This window comes from Artemia sp. Qi Xiang Cuo, chromosome 6 (assembly GCF_049724085.1).
Source record: "Artemia sp. Qi Xiang Cuo chromosome 6, ASM4972408v1, whole genome shotgun sequence".
In the NCBI taxonomy this organism is placed as follows: Eukaryota; Metazoa; Arthropoda; class Branchiopoda; order Anostraca; family Artemiidae; genus Artemia; species Artemia sp. Qi Xiang Cuo.
The window spans coordinates 8609142-8627320 of NC_142799.1; the positions used below are offsets into that span (position 1 = coordinate 8609142).

General features: G+C 33.0%; 1 protein-coding gene across 1 annotated transcript in view; it reads left to right on the plus strand.

Annotated features, from left to right (window-relative positions):
- The window catches only part of Nop60B (dyskerin pseudouridine synthase 1 Nop60B), a 47539-nt gene that overhangs the window by 14074 nt on the left and 15286 nt on the right, over positions 1-18179 (plus strand). The window contains exons 5-9 of the mRNA XM_089090034.1: positions 2445-2580; positions 5127-5240; positions 11399-11559; positions 14828-14948; positions 17990-18108. Of these exons, the coding sequence (XP_088946160.1) occupies positions 2445-2580; positions 5127-5240; positions 11399-11559; positions 14828-14948; positions 17990-18108 (651 nt within the window). The remainder of the gene's footprint in view (positions 1-2444; positions 2581-5126; positions 5241-11398; positions 11560-14827; positions 14949-17989; positions 18109-18179) is intronic.

Below are 18179 nucleotides of genomic sequence, written 5' to 3' on the forward strand. Positions count from 1 at the left end.
AATGTTTGTCTGACTCGTAAAACGTAACAAAAATGGATATAAGCAAATTTTGTATGCATTTTTTTAGTTTTTTTTGTGCACAACCCCCCCCCCCCGAAATTTTTTTGAGCAAAGCCCCTTCCGAAAAAAATCATGGGTACGGCCTTGGATGCGTGTGTATTAGTTTGTTTTTTTCAGTCATTTAGAACCAATGGTCCTAGAAGATGGGGAGAGTAGTAGTACAGTTGACAAAGTTATGATGTTTTGTGGAGTGATGTTTTTATATATATATATATATATATATATATATATATATATATATATATATATATATATATATATATATATATATATATATATATATTTGCTGAGTTTGCTACTCACGTTCAGCCAGCTTTTCGTGTCTTCCAAACTGTCTTCATTTCTATTATATTGACGATTATATAGGCAAATTGGGTTGAATATTCTCCAATAGTTTATTGTCTAAAATTGTAGTTACAACTTTGAAATGCCTTATTATTATTATTATTATTATTTTATTACCCATTATTAAACATACAAAATGTTGTAAAGAAAAGAAAAAAATAACAACAAAATATCCAAAGAAAACTCAATTACAGAAAAACAAGATTAAGAACAAATTGCAAAAGACGTAAAAGGAGTAAAAGGAGAGAACAAAAAAAGGGAAAAAACCAACACATTTGTACAGTCACACTGATGTTGCTACTACTTTGAATCAGCCTGTTTTGACATGAAACTTCTCACTTTAAGCTTGAAGGCCCGTGACCAGGTTTCCCGCAGTTTGAGCAATTTTTAGTTGGGCTTCTTTTTTTTCGTTTTTTGTGTACGTGTGTTTTTTTTCGTTTTTTTTTTTGCGCAAAACAGCTCATGGATGAAGCAAAAGTGCAAAACTGGTCCAATTTTACCAAATTGGACCCCTACGTCCGTTAAAACATAGAAAAAAAACATATGACTGTGTAAAACCATTTGGAAGCGGAGCCTTTGTTTGCTGTTTTTATATCCAAATGGCGTAAAAGGCGTTTTATATCCAAATGGCGTTAAGACAAGTAAAGAACTCCATTAAACAAAAAATGAGCAAAAATAAAATCATGTAATCTACAAAGTGTGAAACTACTGCAAATAAGCAATTAAAATAAATGAAACCCAAAACGAACAGAAATTGCAATAAATAACCGAGTCAAACTCAAAATGAGCAGAAATTAACATAAGTTGGGCGCAAAACCCCTTTGCCTTCCCAAGGCCAGAACATAATTTGCACTTTATTGACAAAAATATAAATGTTTTTTACTCTTATAACTTTAATAAATCCAATAATATTAACATTTTGATTACTAAATATCAGTATATGCATATTAAACTGACATTGCACATTCATTTGGATTTTTTTTAGTAAAGTACAAATTATGTTCTGGTCTTGAGAGGGCAAAGTGGTTTTGAGCCCAACTTATGTTAATTTCTGCTCGTTTTGAGTTTTACTCGGTTATTTATTATAATTTCTGTTCGTTTTGTGTTTCATTTATTTATCGATGCTGATTCGTGGTAGTTTCACGCTTCGTAGATTATTTGATTTTATTTTTGCTCGTTTTTTGTTTAATGGAGTTCTTTACTTTTCTTTGAAAAACTTATTTTTTGGAAAAAGTCTTTTTTTAATTAATATCAGTACAAGCCTGCATTTAAAGTTCATAACTAGGCTCCTTGCTGCATGTATTTTAAAGTGTGAAGTGAAAGCAACCTGTCATAACGCTAGAGCAGATGAACCAGGCTACAACAACTATTTTTGGTGAAAACGCAGTAGTGTAAACCAGGGCGTAAAGAGTGAATTTAGTGATAATAAGCGCACTTAACGCTTTTCGATTTTACTATTCTTCTTATTGCCTTACAGGTCACTGAACTCATTAAGCCTATTATATCAAATTACTATCAAAACAACGCATGCCTCTAGGAGGAAAAAGTAGCGACGCAACTTAACCCCATGCAACTCAACTCATGTGGATTTAAACCACCATTCAACTTCACTCTCATTTAATTCAACCCAACTCTTGGGCTTTTTTCAAATCAACCTTATTTATCGCAACCTAGTTCAACTCAGCCTACATTCAACTCGACAATTCCTAAAGTATCGAAGTTATCTGTATTCAATATTTGTTGGGCAAACTAAGTATTTGCATTTTTTGGGGGGCTGGGGGGCAGGTCCCTTGACCCAGGAACTTTAGGAAATTTTAGTGTGAAGGTGGCTTTTGTTTTCGGTTTTCTAGTTTGCTCGATCACGATTATTTTTAGCTTTGTTTTTGTTACCTTGTGTTATTCAAGGCTTTCTGTCTGTTCTCTATTTATTTTTTATTTTTTTTATGGTTTTGTCTAACGAAATAAAAACAGTAGAGCAGAGGTCTGTATTTATGTTAACAATTTATTGGACATTTGATTATTTTCATCTTTTTTTTCAGTTGAATCAAGGTATAGAAAAACTAAAGGGAGCACAGTTTCAACGCCCGCCTTTAATATCTGCTGTTAAACGGCAGCTCCGTATCCGGACAGTTTATCAGTGCAATTTAAAAGAGTATGATCAAGATAAAAATATGGGTAAGTCCTTGTTTGTTTGTTTTTTTTTTTTTTTTTTTTTTTTTTTTTTTTTTTTTTTTTTTAGTCCCTCTTCAGTTTTCTAAACCTTCCATATAATCTGCCTACTGTTAGCGTTTTTCTAAAAATGTTAAGCAGAATTGTCCTTTCAAAATGAACGTTGAACATGCAGTTTTTGGGATCGTCTTAAACTATTATTGTTACATATATGAGGGGGTTGCCCCCTCTTCAACGCCTCGTTCTTTACACTCATTTTTTTTAGTACTTCTAAATACGCTTCTTAATGTTCTAATTAAACGACCTTTGTTGTTCTTAAAGAATTGGGACAAAATTGAAACTTTATCGTAAAGAGCAAGGTGTTGAAAAGGGGGCAATCCCTTTCATATACGTAATAATTTGTGCTCGTTTTAAGTTTTATTTGTTGCTACTTACTTTCTGTTGAAAAAATGTTTTTGTTTAATTTAGTTTCTGATCTTTTTTTTTTTAATAATGCCAGGAAATCTGGCTCCACGTCCACGGAAAAATCACTCCTCCCCACAGATAGATTCTGTACACAATTCAATCCCAGTGAAGACCTATCCTGGGAAATTAACCTAAACATCTCCACGCGTGAAAGTATGACAAATAAAAAGAATATCGTATAGGAATTTTGTCAAATTTCTCCTGAGAAGTTCACCACCCGGAAAATTTCCTTCCCACAGAAGATTCGACCCGTGGAACATCCTCCCCGTAGAAGATTACCCCCCCCCCACACGCACACACACACACCCGAAAATTGTATGCATACTTCCACACTTAGCGTCTATGAAGCTCCACCAGACTGTGCATCTTAGAACTGAGCTGCAGCCATAATATCCTCCTGCTCAGGTTTGAAAGACACCTCTGTGGTTCTCAGGTAAGATTCTCAGGCTTTTCTGACTCTCCTGTCTCTATTAGGATTGAGCGTCAGAGAAACATATTAGAAGAATATTAGGTACTGGGTATGCTCATACCCACTGGGTATATCATACAAGTACCCAATATTGTACTAATAAATAAGTCTGAGGATGTAGAACCTTAAAAGCTGACGTGCTCTAAGATGAAAAAGAAGAGTATGTGTAATAAAATATGTTTTGTATTTTTCTTACTTTCAATAATCCCATGAAGAATAATAATTTTATTTATTATTCTAGAGAACGAGGTGTTGAAGAGGATACCCATGCCTGTATTACCATCACTTTTTTCTAGGCTAGCATCTATTCTGGTTTAAATTTTTTAGATAATTCTTGACTGTCTAGAAAAGGTTTTTATAGCTAAAAAAAAAAAATGTTTTTTGGTTTCCCCCGAAAATTTTTAGAACAGGGACAGGGTATGTAGTAAGGTCTAAAATGTTAATAAAACTAATATATTGAGGAGGAATTGCGTATGCCCAATACACGGTTTTTCTTCGTATTTTTTTCGAAGAGGAAAGCCTTTAAGCATTCCTGGAAACGCCGTGATCTGAATAAACGTGATCTGAAACGCCGTGAAGCGGGGTACGCAAGGGAAATTTATCCCTTGCATACTCCGCTTACCATAAAAACCTTCCTCCTCAATTGTTATCTTATTTTAATTGCAATAATTCTGAAGGCCTATGTCTCCGTTCATCCAACCGTTCCTTTGTTGTCCCCAAGTGTGTCTGTAGCTCCGCCCAGCGATCCCCCATTTATAAATCTATACTTCAATGGAATATAATACCCTCCAGTATCGAGCTATCCACAAGTTTTCGCACGCTGTATAACAATGTTACTAAACTTTGATATTATAAATCTCTAAATTTTTAATCCATTTTCTTTAATTTACCCGTGTTTTCTCTTTTTTCTGTTTTTTCTTTTTTTTCTCTTGTTCATTTTCAATTTTTTGTTGTTATGGTCCTCAACAAGTTCGCTTCCAGGATCCTTATTATTATTGGTGTTATGTTTCATCTTTTTTTATTTCAATAAATTGAATTAAATTTTAGCCATTTTCAAATTTTGTATGCTTACTGATAAGTCAATGCTAATATTGCCAAAGATGGTTAATATTGACAATGATGTCAATATTAACATGACATCTTTGTCATGTTAATATGACACAGAGATGTGGCCATGCTCTTTGCCATATTAACATTCAGTGCAAGTCCCACTTTCTCCGCTTTGTCATTTATGGTGTTGACAGAGCACAACCTTATTGACTCCTGATATTATCTTGAAGAAACGCGCTTCCTCAATTTCTGCGCGTATGCAGCATTCACTATCTTCCTAAAGTGTATTTAAGTATCTTGTTCAATAACATTAAACATCTATTCAGAATGAATGAAAAGCAGGTAATAGCTTTTCGTTTCACTTTTCACACTGTTCCAGAATATAAATAATATAACAGTAAGACAAGAGAGGCAAGGCCTTGAATTAGGCAAATAGCCGAACCGTTTCAAATTAGACTAAGCTATAAATATGCCTATGGTTTTAACTATTAATATTCATGCCTATAATTTGTTGCCCCTTCTTCAAATAATGAGTAGTAATATATTGATTTTGAATATTTAATTTAAGGTATTTTTTGGACTAGTTGTGAAGCTGGAACATATGTCAGGACAATGTGTGTTCATCTTGGACTCCATCTTGGTGTTGGTGGCCATATGCAAGAGCTAAGAAGAGTTCGTTCAGGTGTGTATGCGATAACTAATCCCCCCTCCTTCTCTTCAGAGCTAAACAAATACCTAGGTTGGAAGGAAATGCACTTCTTTTTCTCTCTTGGAAATTGAATTTTTCCCAATGAGAAACATTTGTGACCTATTTTTCTAAACCAAAAAAAAAATGGAACTTTCAGTAAATTTTATGATGGTTAACATATCCACGAGATAACAGTTTCTGTTGTCAAATACTGGGTATTTGTGAGTATTCTTTGCTCAGAAACCATTATGTGCGGCCATGTATTGAGAAAAGCAACATCTATCAACAAACTGGAACCACGTGAAAGGAGGGGATGAGTTTTCTTTTCAGGGGAGATTGTTAAAACACTATATGTCCCTAAATTGTCAATTCTTATTTTTTTGGTTGAATTTGAATTACCATCTGGAATTCATATGAATGAATCTAATTGGAATTTTTGATAAAAAAAAAGTACTAAGATTTTTTTTTTTTTTTTTTTTTTTTTTTTTTTTTTTTTTTTTTTTTTTAATTGGTCAAGCGGAAACTCGAAACCGTATACAGCTTGAAAAATTATCGAAAGCCGGGAACTTAATTTTGTATGCAAAATACCTCCATTTGACGTTATGCAGTTTTAGTTCTTAGTGGGTGCCAAATCTGAAAATAAGAAACGTGTGTAAGAAATCAGCAGAAAATGAGCAAAAAAACATATAGTATGAAGCTCTCGAAAGTTTAGCTTTCCTGATTGTTATAGAAAAAGAAAAACACTCCTATTAATTGGCAGTAAACTTGAAACAAGTTTGAAAATAAGGAACGTGTGTGTGAAATCAGCAGAAAATGAGCAAAATAAACATATCGTCATGAAGCTCTCGAAAGTGTAACTTTCTGATTGTTATAGCAAAAGAAAAACACTCCTAGTAATTGACAGTAAACTGCATACAAAACACTTGTGATTTAATGAATAGAATTAGGTAATGATTTATCCTTAGCATCTTGGTACCAACTAGGAATTGAGAAGGATCTATCATTGGATATCTAAAAATCTAAGACATTAATATGGTTATTGCTAAAATAATACAATTTCTAACACTTCAAATTATTAGTTACTCGTCTTACCTACAATTACATCTTAGAAAAACCAATTATCCAATTTTGTTAATTCTACCAGTTTAGTGTTTATAACTTCAACATTAAATGTTTAAAATAAGGATATATCAATAGAATTCTTATTTTCTTCTCATTCTACTATATCACTTTCCTTACTTTTCTTATATAAAGCATTAATTTTAAATTGCAGGCCTCCCATTGGGTTCATAATTATGAAAAAAGTTCGTATTTTTAACCTAAGTTCGTAAATGGTTCATGATTTAGAAAAAAAGGTTCATATAGTTCATATTTTTCTTGCCATCAGATGGAAACCACTTGCTATTGTCATCTTTTTCCTTGTAAAGGACAATCGAAGCAACTGTGCAAGAGTTTTATTTAAAACGTTTCAAACTGTAACACTGCATGTTTTGTGAAGATGTGGAGCTTCTCCACGTCGTTTTCTGAAACATGTGCCAAGTTGATGGCTCACCCTTGTTTCGTTGGCTAAACCTTGTTTCAGCTGAGAGACTTGATGAGCAATGGGGTGCTTTCAGTGAGTATTTACTGAAATTCATCCCTCAGAAAAGACCAGAAACGATGAAGTCCAGCGGATACCGAGAGATATCTAGCAGTCTCGAGTGTACCACAACCAAAGCATTAGTTCTCTGTCATATTTTTCGGAAACCTATTTGCTCAGTTCATAGACTTGTTTCAACGTAAAGAACTACCTATCCACATTCTGTATGACGAAATGCGTCGACAAGTAATGATGACCACCAGCAGTTCTGTCAAGCAAAGTGCTTTGACTGATATTCAGAAGAAAAAAAAAAATTTCTGAGCTCTCCCATTCAAGCGGGGATTTTCTTCCATCCGATAAAATAGCATGCGATGACGTCGTGGAAAAATACCTGTCGAAGGTACAACAAGTTGATGCTCTGAACTTCAGGAGTAGTGCCAGAACTGCTTACCTGGCCGCTTGCCGCCATATTGAAGAGAAATCACTAAGTCAAAGTGCCCTTCAGCATTTCCAGTGCCTGCGGCTGGATGATTCAAATTTGGAGACAAGAACAAGCGACTTTGTGAAAATCGTTGGGTTTATGCCTTTCCTTGTGAATACTGAAGCTGCCAGTGATGAATGGAACTTGTTCCAGCTGGAACCGAGCTTGCCTAAGAACATGACTTCATCGACGATTGATGTTTTATGGAACTCGGTTTTAGTCTGAAAAACTATCAAGGACAGACAGAATATCCATTTGCTTCAAAGATAGTAAAAGTAGCTCTCAAAAACAAAAAAATTTTTAAACAAGAAAAACGGGTTTTAATTTTCTATAAAGCAGTGAAATACAAAACAATTAATTATGCACAAAAGCTCCGAATATTTCGGCCCCACATCCGGGAGCCTTTCTCAACGGAAAAAAATAAAATAAATAAATAAAATAAAAAAACTTAACTTACATCACAATAAAACATACTAAACACATAAAGAGAAAGAAAAAAAGAAAAAATGCATAGAAGTGTTTATTTAATATGTGAGTTTTGTATATTACTTATTTACTTCTATATGTTTTTTTTTTCTTTCTCTTTATGTGTTTAGTATGTTTTATTGTGATGTAAGTTAAGTTTTTTTATTTTATTTATTTATTTTATTTTTTTTTCGTTGAGAAAGGCTCCCGGATGTGGGGCCGAAATATTCGGAGGTTTTTTGCATAATTAATTGTTTTGTATTTCACTGCTTTATATAAAATTAAAACCCGTTTTTCTTGTTTAAAAATTTTTTTGTTTTTAATGGAAAAGCAGTGTGGTCTAAGAAATTATTAAAAGTAGCTCTCTGCATTCGCATGGGAACGCTGATGTTGAACGTGATTTTTCCCGGTCAGGATGGATCATGCTCGAGGAAAATTCATTGATGAAAGTGAAAATGCTCAATTCTAGACTGATAGTCTCTGACGCTTTAAAGAAGTTTGAGAACAGGCCCGAGGTAGTCCCTATTACCATAGAGCTGTTGAATTTGGGGCGAAATGCGTGTCAGAGCTATAAACTGTACCCGGAAACTGAGCCATCTATGCAGGCTGAAGAGGAGTCCAAAAGGAAAGAAGAAGAGGAAAAAAGAGGATGTTATGTGGGAAGAAGATCATTGAATACCCGGAAAAAGATTTGACTGAGAAGAAGTCAGTTGAAAAGGAGAAGAGACAAGTAGCAGAAACGCTTCTTCAGGAAGCTAATGAGAACCTGAAAAAAAAGCCATTGATACCAAAGACTTTGTAGAAAGTAGGAGATCTAGGCTTTAAGCTGTTAAGAAGGTAGATTTAGATGCGCGAAGAAGATAAAGCAGCCAGAGAGGTTGATCTGATACAGAGCAGGGTAAACAAACGAAAGTTGCCCTTAATTTCGGCATATTTTACCAAAAGAAACAAGTAGAGTGGAGTATTTTGTAGTGGTGTGTTCTGTACTGTTGTATTGAAACACTCATGAAAAAACAACACCAACTGCTGCTTTTTGTGTCCACGGACAGTTTCTGAGGTGCACATATCGTAAATGTAGGTTCATAATTGGTTCATAAAAAGCGCAATCAAAAGTTCATATTTTTGTGGTCAAAAGTTCATAAAGTTCATATTTCTTACAAAAAATCTAATGGGAGGCCTGAAATTGGGTAAATAGCACAATATATAGTTTTGACGCATATTTAATGTCGCAAAAGCATTTATTGAAAGATAAGAGCTTACCTTGAGGGTATTCATCCAGTCCACGGCAATTGCATAACCAGGAAATAGAATTCTGGGGATCAAAAGATTGCTTATCTTTGAATTTTTACAAGCGAAAAGTATTGCCAAATTTGCGGTATTAGTTTCTGCTTATTTTTGTTTTATTTCACGGTTCGCCATGGCAACACTGTCCACAAACTTTGCGCAGAGCTTTTCATCTAAATATTCTTGTAACGACCAAAATAAAATCCCTGGTTTTAGGTATGAATAGAACTGGAGAATGGAGGAGCAAGAAAACAATAACACAATAAACAACAATACAAAAAAATGATTCACACTCAACGGAGAGCTGAGCTAGTAATTGTTGGGGGTAACAAACATGAGGATTCAACACATCAGCATGACAAAAAGTAAACGGAAATAAAAAAAAAAAGGATAGAGGAAGTTAATGTTAAGCACCAGAAAGATAGTACAAAACAAAAAGAAGAAAAAACGTAAACAAACTTTTGCAGCTGCAAAATTATTGACAAACACTCCTTATAGCCAAACAACCCTTAACTGTAAATAAAGGGTTGCAGCCACATAAGGGGGCACATAGAAAGGAGAAATTTTTTTAATATTTCGGTATTTCATACAAATGGGCATTCTAAAAAATACATTGCAAAAGCAGTACCCTCTGGATTTTTTTTTATTTTTTTTTTTCATTTTTATGGGTAAATAAAAGATATGTCAGATGATACATGTCCATAGAGCTAATAAGTCATGCCACCTACCGTGTCGTTTAAATAACTCAGTTTGGCTACATCCTTTGGTGAATACGGTAATATAGCCGATATCTTAGTATATATTACTTTATCAATCATCGTCCTATTTCTAGAATTTACTCATTTCTTAGAATATTTTTTCTTGTCTCGGATAAACATTATCTTCTTTGATTTTCCTGATCCCGAGTAAAATTTTTGTTTTGCATCTCAACTGCTTTTCAAGTAGAGCAGCAGTTTGGTTTATTTAAATTTCAAGAAAAAAGCCTATTCTGTGATGAAGGAGAGGGGAGCTGAAGTTACATTGGCAGTTCACGAAATCGTACATTCCCAGCAAGTTCTATTATATCTATGAAATCTTAATCAATAAGTAATCACAAAATAATCGCTTCCTTGACAGCACTTCTTTTAATATTTAATTTTGATAATATATAAATTTAATATTTATCTTTCTTTAACATACTTTTTCAATATATTTTTTTAATATTATTTGCTGATGTGCCGATGTGCTGAGAAGCAGGATGAAGCTCTAGGTGCGACTGCAATATCAGCTGACAGGGTTGGATACAGAATTGAGTTTGGGGGTGTACCAATGAAACTTGAACTTCCTCCTTAGTGTTTTTCATCCGTCACCCCTGTAAATACGCAACTTTTTATATTCTGGGAGGAGGGCACATTTTCCCAAAGCTACATCATGGATACGCCCCTGTCAACTGTTAACATCGAATACCGTCTTTTTACCTTTGAAAAAATGACTATTGAACTCATCACTCCTGTTGAAGCGTCTAAAAATTGATTCGGTAAACCATAAGATAGCTAAAACCTCAGATGTTTCTAGAAGGGAAGTTGTATTAAGATGAGGTGACCTATTTCGCAAATTAAAAAAAAAATCAGAGCTAACTAACATTAGCTGGTTTGATTCTCAACATCAATATGTTGTTCAAGATAGTTGCAATGCAAAATGCACCGAATTCAATCCGCAGAAACCTCTGGAAATGTTTTTATTTTATTAAATATTCCGAAATAGTTACTTGGCTTTTTTTTAAACTTGGATTCACATTCAGAGTTCATTTCAATAAAAACGACAAGAAAGAATTGTAAATCTTCATATTAAATAATGTGCAAAATGTAGAAATAAATAAAACGTATTGCTAGAATTAATGAAATTTTTTGGAATCTATAAAATGCGTTAGAATTGAGTTAACATGAAAAGATTTATTTATAGGTTATTTCAAAAAACAAATAACAATCAAAGGGAACTTATATTTTTGCAACATTTAATGTTTACTTTTCATAATGCGTTTTTTTTAATAAGTCGTTTGGCTTGATTTGCTACTTTCTGTCTTTTCATTTCCGTTATATTTGTACTTTTGTGCTAGTTTTGTTTCGCGCTCTTCTTCTCCAAACATGGCAAATTATGGGAAAAGGATATGTTGAATTTCCCCTCTCTAGGAATATTATCTTATATTGCATAAATTGTTTGTTTGTATAAACAAAGATTTATATTCAGTAGCTGCTTTAAGAAAGAACCAAAAGAAGGAGAAGTTCCACATCATTCCAGTAAAGTTTTAAATCTTGAACTTTTTTACATATCAGCAGCAGTTAAAAAAAAAATTCATTTTCAAAGGAATTCAATCAGAAAAGGAAGGAATGGTGACAATGCACGATATAATGGATGCACAGTATATTTTTGATCACCATAAAGATGAAACGTACCTGAGAAGAGTTGTCCAACCACTGGAGGCGCTGCTAACGTCTCATAAACGGATTATCATGAAAGATAGCGCTGTAAGTATCACTTTTTTAGCCAACATTATAGGTTGCCACATTTATTTTTTGGCGTTTGACAAAGCATCATTGTTTTTATACATAACATGTAAAATAGTACACGTTTTTTCTGTCATTCTGTGAAATATCATTCTTTTTGGTTCAAAGACTGTTTTCGTTTGCCCTCTCCCTTTCTCGATAATGATTTTTGTTCAAAAAATCCACAAAAGTTAAACCCACAAATGTAAGATAATAAGAATAAAATAATAGAAAATAAGAAAGATATTAGAAAAGTAGATAATAAAGATGAAAAATAATAATGATATTAAGTAGATAATAAAGGTAATAAGAAAAGTAGGATAACGTTTCATACAATGACAGAGAACGCGGTTGCACTTGGTCCGATGAAAGGAAAACTGAAGCTTTTTGTTGCAATGACGAGGAAAAAATAACTTTTTTCAATTTAAAAGAAGTAACCTCAACAAGGCAGAAATATCAATCCCATCAGAAAAATCAAGCTATTAACGGCTTAACTAACTAAATCTAGTTAGCTAAACTGATGAAAGGCGTGTTTCTCACTTTTCTCATTTCTTTGTTCGTCTTTTCTTCTTCTTTTTTTTTATAAGATATTAGTACGTCTTTTCTTCGTCTTTTGTTCGTCTTTTCTTCTTCTTTTTTTTTATAAGATATTATTACTTCTTTTCTTCGTCTTTTGTTTTGTTTCTTGGTCTTTTGTTCGTCTTTTCTTCTTCTTTTTTTTATAAGATATTAGTACGTCTTTTCTTCGTCTTTTGTTTTGTTTCTTCGTCTTTTGTTCGTCTTTTCTTCTTCTTTTTTTTTATAAGATATTAGTACGTCTTTTCTTCGTCTTTTGTTTTGTTTGTTCGTCTTTTGTTCGTCTTTTCTTCTTCTTTTTTTTTATAAGATATTAGTACGTCTTTTCTTCGTCTTTTGTTTTGTTTCTTCGTCTTTTGTTCGTCTTTTCTTCTTCTTTTTTTTATAAGATATTAGTACGTCTTTTCTTCGTCTTTTGTTTTGTTTCTTCGTCTTTTGTTCGTCTTTTCTTCTTCTTTTTTATAAGATATTAGTACGTCTAGACATTATTCCATATCGTCTCTTACATCACTTCGGTAAATATGTTATGCTGCGTGGACATTATGAAAATGGATTAATAAGCCATTTGGGCAATAAAAAAGATACGGAAAATCTAAACCCGGGCTGACCACCCAGAAGAGAGAGAAAATAGGTCAAATTGTACGTATCGCTTGTTTTTATTTTATATTTGTATTGTTTTTAGTTTATTGTTTCTTTAACTTTTCATCCTGTTTGCAGTACGGTAGAGGCGACTGGTTCCATGGGACCATGGCTGGTCCTTATGTCAACTTTAAAGCTGACATAAGGACTGAAGCCACATGTAATCAGCCTAAATAAACTGCGTCTACTTAAACAAAACATAATTTTTTTATTGAATATTTATTTCACTTTAGTACAAAATAGTTGACAACAACACTCAATACAGCTCTTCTTTGGTCAAAGAAAAGAAATAAAGACGCGTTTTTACACTAGTAATGCGTTCCGGCGACTTAAGACTTCAACTTGGTTAGCATCAACCATCGTCATACGAACCAAACATTTCAGTCAAGGGGGAGGGGGGCTAGAGTGCAGGATCATCTGCTTTTTTATTAACTTTGTTGATAAAAAAACTCTTAACAGCCATAATACCTTATAAAATCCCTTGTTTATAACAACCATCTCGAATAATTTTCGGCAAATATATAGACCAAGTGTTCTTACACGATAAGCTCTGCGAAGGGGGCTTCAGCACCATAAATCTGGCCCCTTGTCTGCACCACCAATCAATCATGACATGATGGCCTGCTTCAAAAGTACAATACACACAGGCTGATTTTATAATTATCTTTTTATACTCAAAATTCAATTTTGTATCCCCCTTTTTCTGCTATAATTCCAATATTTGAATTGAACATATACTGAACATATTACTTTCAATGGTCCTGTAGTCAAATTTAAAATGATATTCAAGAAACTTCAAACTACTGTTGAAATTAAAACCGTGTTGATTAATATAACCTATTTATGTTGAAAATTACATTTTTTCTACTGAAAAGTACATATATCTTAATAATTTTAATAATTTGTTGGAATTCAAAAAGCAAGTCACAATTCCAACAGAAAAATTAGATTTTTTTTTACTTGTTTGAATCTGAGCAAAACATTTTTTTGGAAGTCAATGTTGGAAGAAAAAATGAAGTAGCCATGATTGTTTCCATCTTCTTTGTCTTTTTCACAAGCCTTGAATCCGTTTTTATCGCTAAATTGTTTTGCATTCTGCATCATAATAAAAATATATTAAAAAATGAAACTCACGGACATCTCCCTCTCTCTCTCTTTTTTTTTCTCTCTTTCTTTCACTTTCTCTCTCTTCTTTTTTTTATAAAGTGATTATCGAGATCCGGTCCAAAAAGAAATTTCGATAGTAGAATGGACAGAAAGTGTTTTTTTTTTTTTTTTAGTATAAGGAAATTCCAAGAAGAGTAAAAGGGGTCTCCTTTATTGATACGCTCCCAGCATGTGCTTAAATGAGGGCACGGAATAACCGTGAAAACGGACATAATATCGACAAGACAGGCGAGGGTGTACAAGGTAGTGATTAATAAATGTACATTTTGAGCCAATATAGCACCTCTCAAACCCCCCTAACCCCCTCTCTGGGTACGACCTTGAATCTGATCTAAGTCTGAAATGCTGGTTTCAAATAATAATTACTACTTTACACCAATTAAATGAATGCTTTCTGTATATTTTTATACAAAATCAGTATATTTCTGAAGAATATAGTAATTTTTTCTCATCGGGTGGCAACCCTGTGTGCAAGGTTGTGATTAATAAATGTACATTTTGAGCCAATATAGCACCTCTCAAACCCCCCTAACCCCCTCTCTGGGTACGACCTTGAATCCGATCCAAGTCTGAAATGCTGGTTTCAAATAATAATTACTACTTTACACCAATTAAATGAATGCTTTCTGTATATTTTTATACAAAATCAGTATATTTCTAAAGAATATAGTCATTTTTTCTCATCGGGTGGCAACCCTGTGTGCAAGGTTGTGATTAATAAATGTACATTTTGAGCCAATATAGCACCTCTACAAAGGAATGTTCCTTTAAAACAATTAAAACAATGGCAATGTGTTATCAGTACCGATAATAATGACCGTATTGTTGTATGAACTGGCTTAAACTGAAGTTCCGCCTTGTTTTTCAGGTGAATGCTGTTTGCTATGGTGCTAAAATAATGTTGCCTGGTGTTCTTCGTTATGAAAGCAACATTGAATTAAATGAAGAAATCGTAGTTGTAACTACAAAAGGAGAAGCCATCTGTTTAGGTAAGAATGGGGGAGGGGTCAGTTTTGCATGAACTTGATACTATTTGTTTTTACTATTTAATTTTTATTGACATTTCTTTGCCCCACGGGCACGTATATGTGGTTGTACCACAATGTGTGCGTTTTTGAAGTATGTGTCAAAATTGCTCTGACGTATGACGTGTGTCTACGTCATTGGTGCATATTGGCTGCTTGGAAATAATTCTTGTAGACGACGGAACCTAAAAAATTGAAATTTTTTGGAAAAATAATCCCATATATTGATTCTAAAAAATTAATTTCATACAGTAGAAAAAGAACTCCCAATTTCTGTTTATGTTCAGGCTCTTCTCTCAATTATTAAAAGGGATCTCTCTTCCCTTCTATGAATACACCTTCTGGTGTAAAGTCGTGCCTATGTACCTTGAGATAAAATGAAACGTTTTCTTTCAGAAAATCAATATCTCAAATTCCTTAGGGCCGACATTGTATTTGAAACAATAAGTAGAACAATAGGGAAATTTTTTATACAAGACAGTGAAACGCAACTTTAAATGAATATTTCGACCCTATATCCAAGGTCCGGCCCTTTGTCCTCAGCAAAACAGATGAAGAAAAAACCAATATAAAAGAAACTTACATTAAAATTCAATCGTAAAAAAATTAAAAAAAACAAATTCAAAACAGCCCTAGCATCATATCAAGGAAGTTCAACCAGGACTGGTACATCAAGCGAAATGAAAAAAGCAGTTCATTCAAACGGAATAAGAAACACTTACAGACAAGCTCTTAAAGCTAATCTTGCCATTTTGGCAGCCAGCCTAGAAGCTATTATCTTCGTTGTTATTTACGACATTGTATTTTGGGGCAAAAAAAAAAGGACAAACATGTCAAAAAAAATTTAAAAAAACCAATACACTTAGTAATGGCTAAAGAAGGCCAAATTTGACCGAACAAATTATTCATTTACCGTTATTTAAAACCGTCATTTTATCAATTTCACCCAATATATATATATATATATGTATATATATATATATATATATATATATATATATATATATATATATATATATACTCGTATATACATGCGAGGCGGACGAATTCTGGGTGTGGAGTGTCTTTTGTGGAAAACACTTTCCGTGCAAGGGTGTGTCATTGAATTTCTTGAGAAATGGAGGCGCTGCATACCTCTCCTACACTCAAGTTTTTCTAATCTAGTTTTTTTTTCTAAGAAGAAGAGAGTTTGGAAGTTTGGCTTCTTTGAAAATTATTCACAGGGCTCTTTTTTGGATGGATTCAATTTTATCCGACTCTTTCTTGCATAGTATGCTAACTTTTGGAATGCAAAATTGTCGTTTTTGTAACTTTTTATCCCTTTCTGCCTCCTGACATGAATTCATGCGTATTTGTGATATATATGTATATATAATTATATATGTAATTTTATATATAAAATTTTATAATTAATTATATATATATATATATATATATATATATATATATATATATATATATATATATATATATATATATATATATATATATTATATATGTAATTTTATATATAAAATTTTATAATTATATATATATATATATATATATATATATATATATATATATATATATATATATATATATAATTATATACATGAAGTATATAATTACTTTTTGGGGCAATTTTTTAGAATCCTGCGACAGATTGTTTTGGGAGTCCTGGGACAAATCGCTAGCTTAAGACTGGTTAAGGCTTTTAAAACAAGGATCTGAATTTGGAAACATAAAACAATGCTTAAAATTCATTAATAGACCAAAATAGGGGGTAAAAATAGAATATAAATCAAAGGTAATATGATCATTGAAAAAAATGAATGAATTATTTACACTTTTCTAATATGGAATAGGGTACAGTCAATAACTTGAACCCTAAATAATTTTTTTTTATTGCCATATTTTCCATCCGACCACATTTAGCATAAAACTTGAAATTTTGCCAATACATTTAAATTTTCAATCTGTATATTTTTGTAGTCTTCTGGAGTTAGTGGGAGGGGGGGGGATATCCTCCCCCTATATTTCAAAACAACACCATTTTTAGCAAGTTTCAGGTACCAATCAAGTTCAGTTGATAAACTCAACTGAAAACATTTGATAAACTCAACAGCATGTCAACTGAACTGTGATGTGTGTTGCAAATGTCATTCAGTCTCCGTGTTTCTTTTTTTGACATTGTTCTTTCATCTAAGCTCACCTCCTTTTCTTTTTTCACACTTTTTTCTCTCAAATTGCGTATTTATGGCCAATTTTTTTTATTTCTGTTTTCTATTGCAATATTAAAATAAATGGGCTCTCAAATTGTTGCTTGTGGTCCACTCACATTCTGAGTGTAGCGGTTAAATCATAGTTTAACCGAATAAAAAATGGAATTAAAATCAAGTATTTTGCAGTAGGCATCAAGACATGGCCAATTGTAGAAAAAGCCAAGACAGATAGTCCGAGTAATTGAGAGGCAAACCTTTTTAAGATTGTATAAAAATGATGTCATTTCATTTGTTGACAGATAAGTCTATTTATCTATCATCTATCCATAGGTCATTCCTAGGTCAGAACTAAGGTAGATAGTCATAGAATTAAGGGATGAAAGATTGGATTGAATTTGGGTTGTCGCGTGACAGACAATGTCCCCTGGACTTGTGTGCAAAATCTGGGAATGAATTTGGTTGGACTTACAGGCGGCGAACAAGTGAAATCTAAGCCTAATAGGCTTTGCCGCTTGTCGTCTAAAGGTGGAATACCGTGTCATAAATATTGACCTATGACCAACAAGTCTCCTGGAATTGCAGGCAAACGGTGAAACCTATAGTTTCCCAAGTGTTTAGTTAACATACTGTTTTTTCTCACAAGCAAAACTTATAATTTCAGCTCTTATATCTTTTATCTCTCTTTGATTGTGAAAACGTTTATGTTTTATTCCCGGTCTTGGCGGGAAAAAATAAAAGAGGGTATATGGGATAAGCTCTATTAAGTTTGACAGTTTCTTAACCATTTGTTGTGTATTTCAGCTATTGCCTTGATGACATCTTCGACTATGGCCATATGTGATCATGGTATTGTAGCCAAAATCAAAAGAGTTATCATGGAAAGAGATTTATATCCCAGGAAATGGGGTCTTGGACCCAAGGTACAATATTCTGTTATTTTGTTACCTTGGTCACTTGTTACTCCATTGAGCTTCTGCTCATATCATTAACT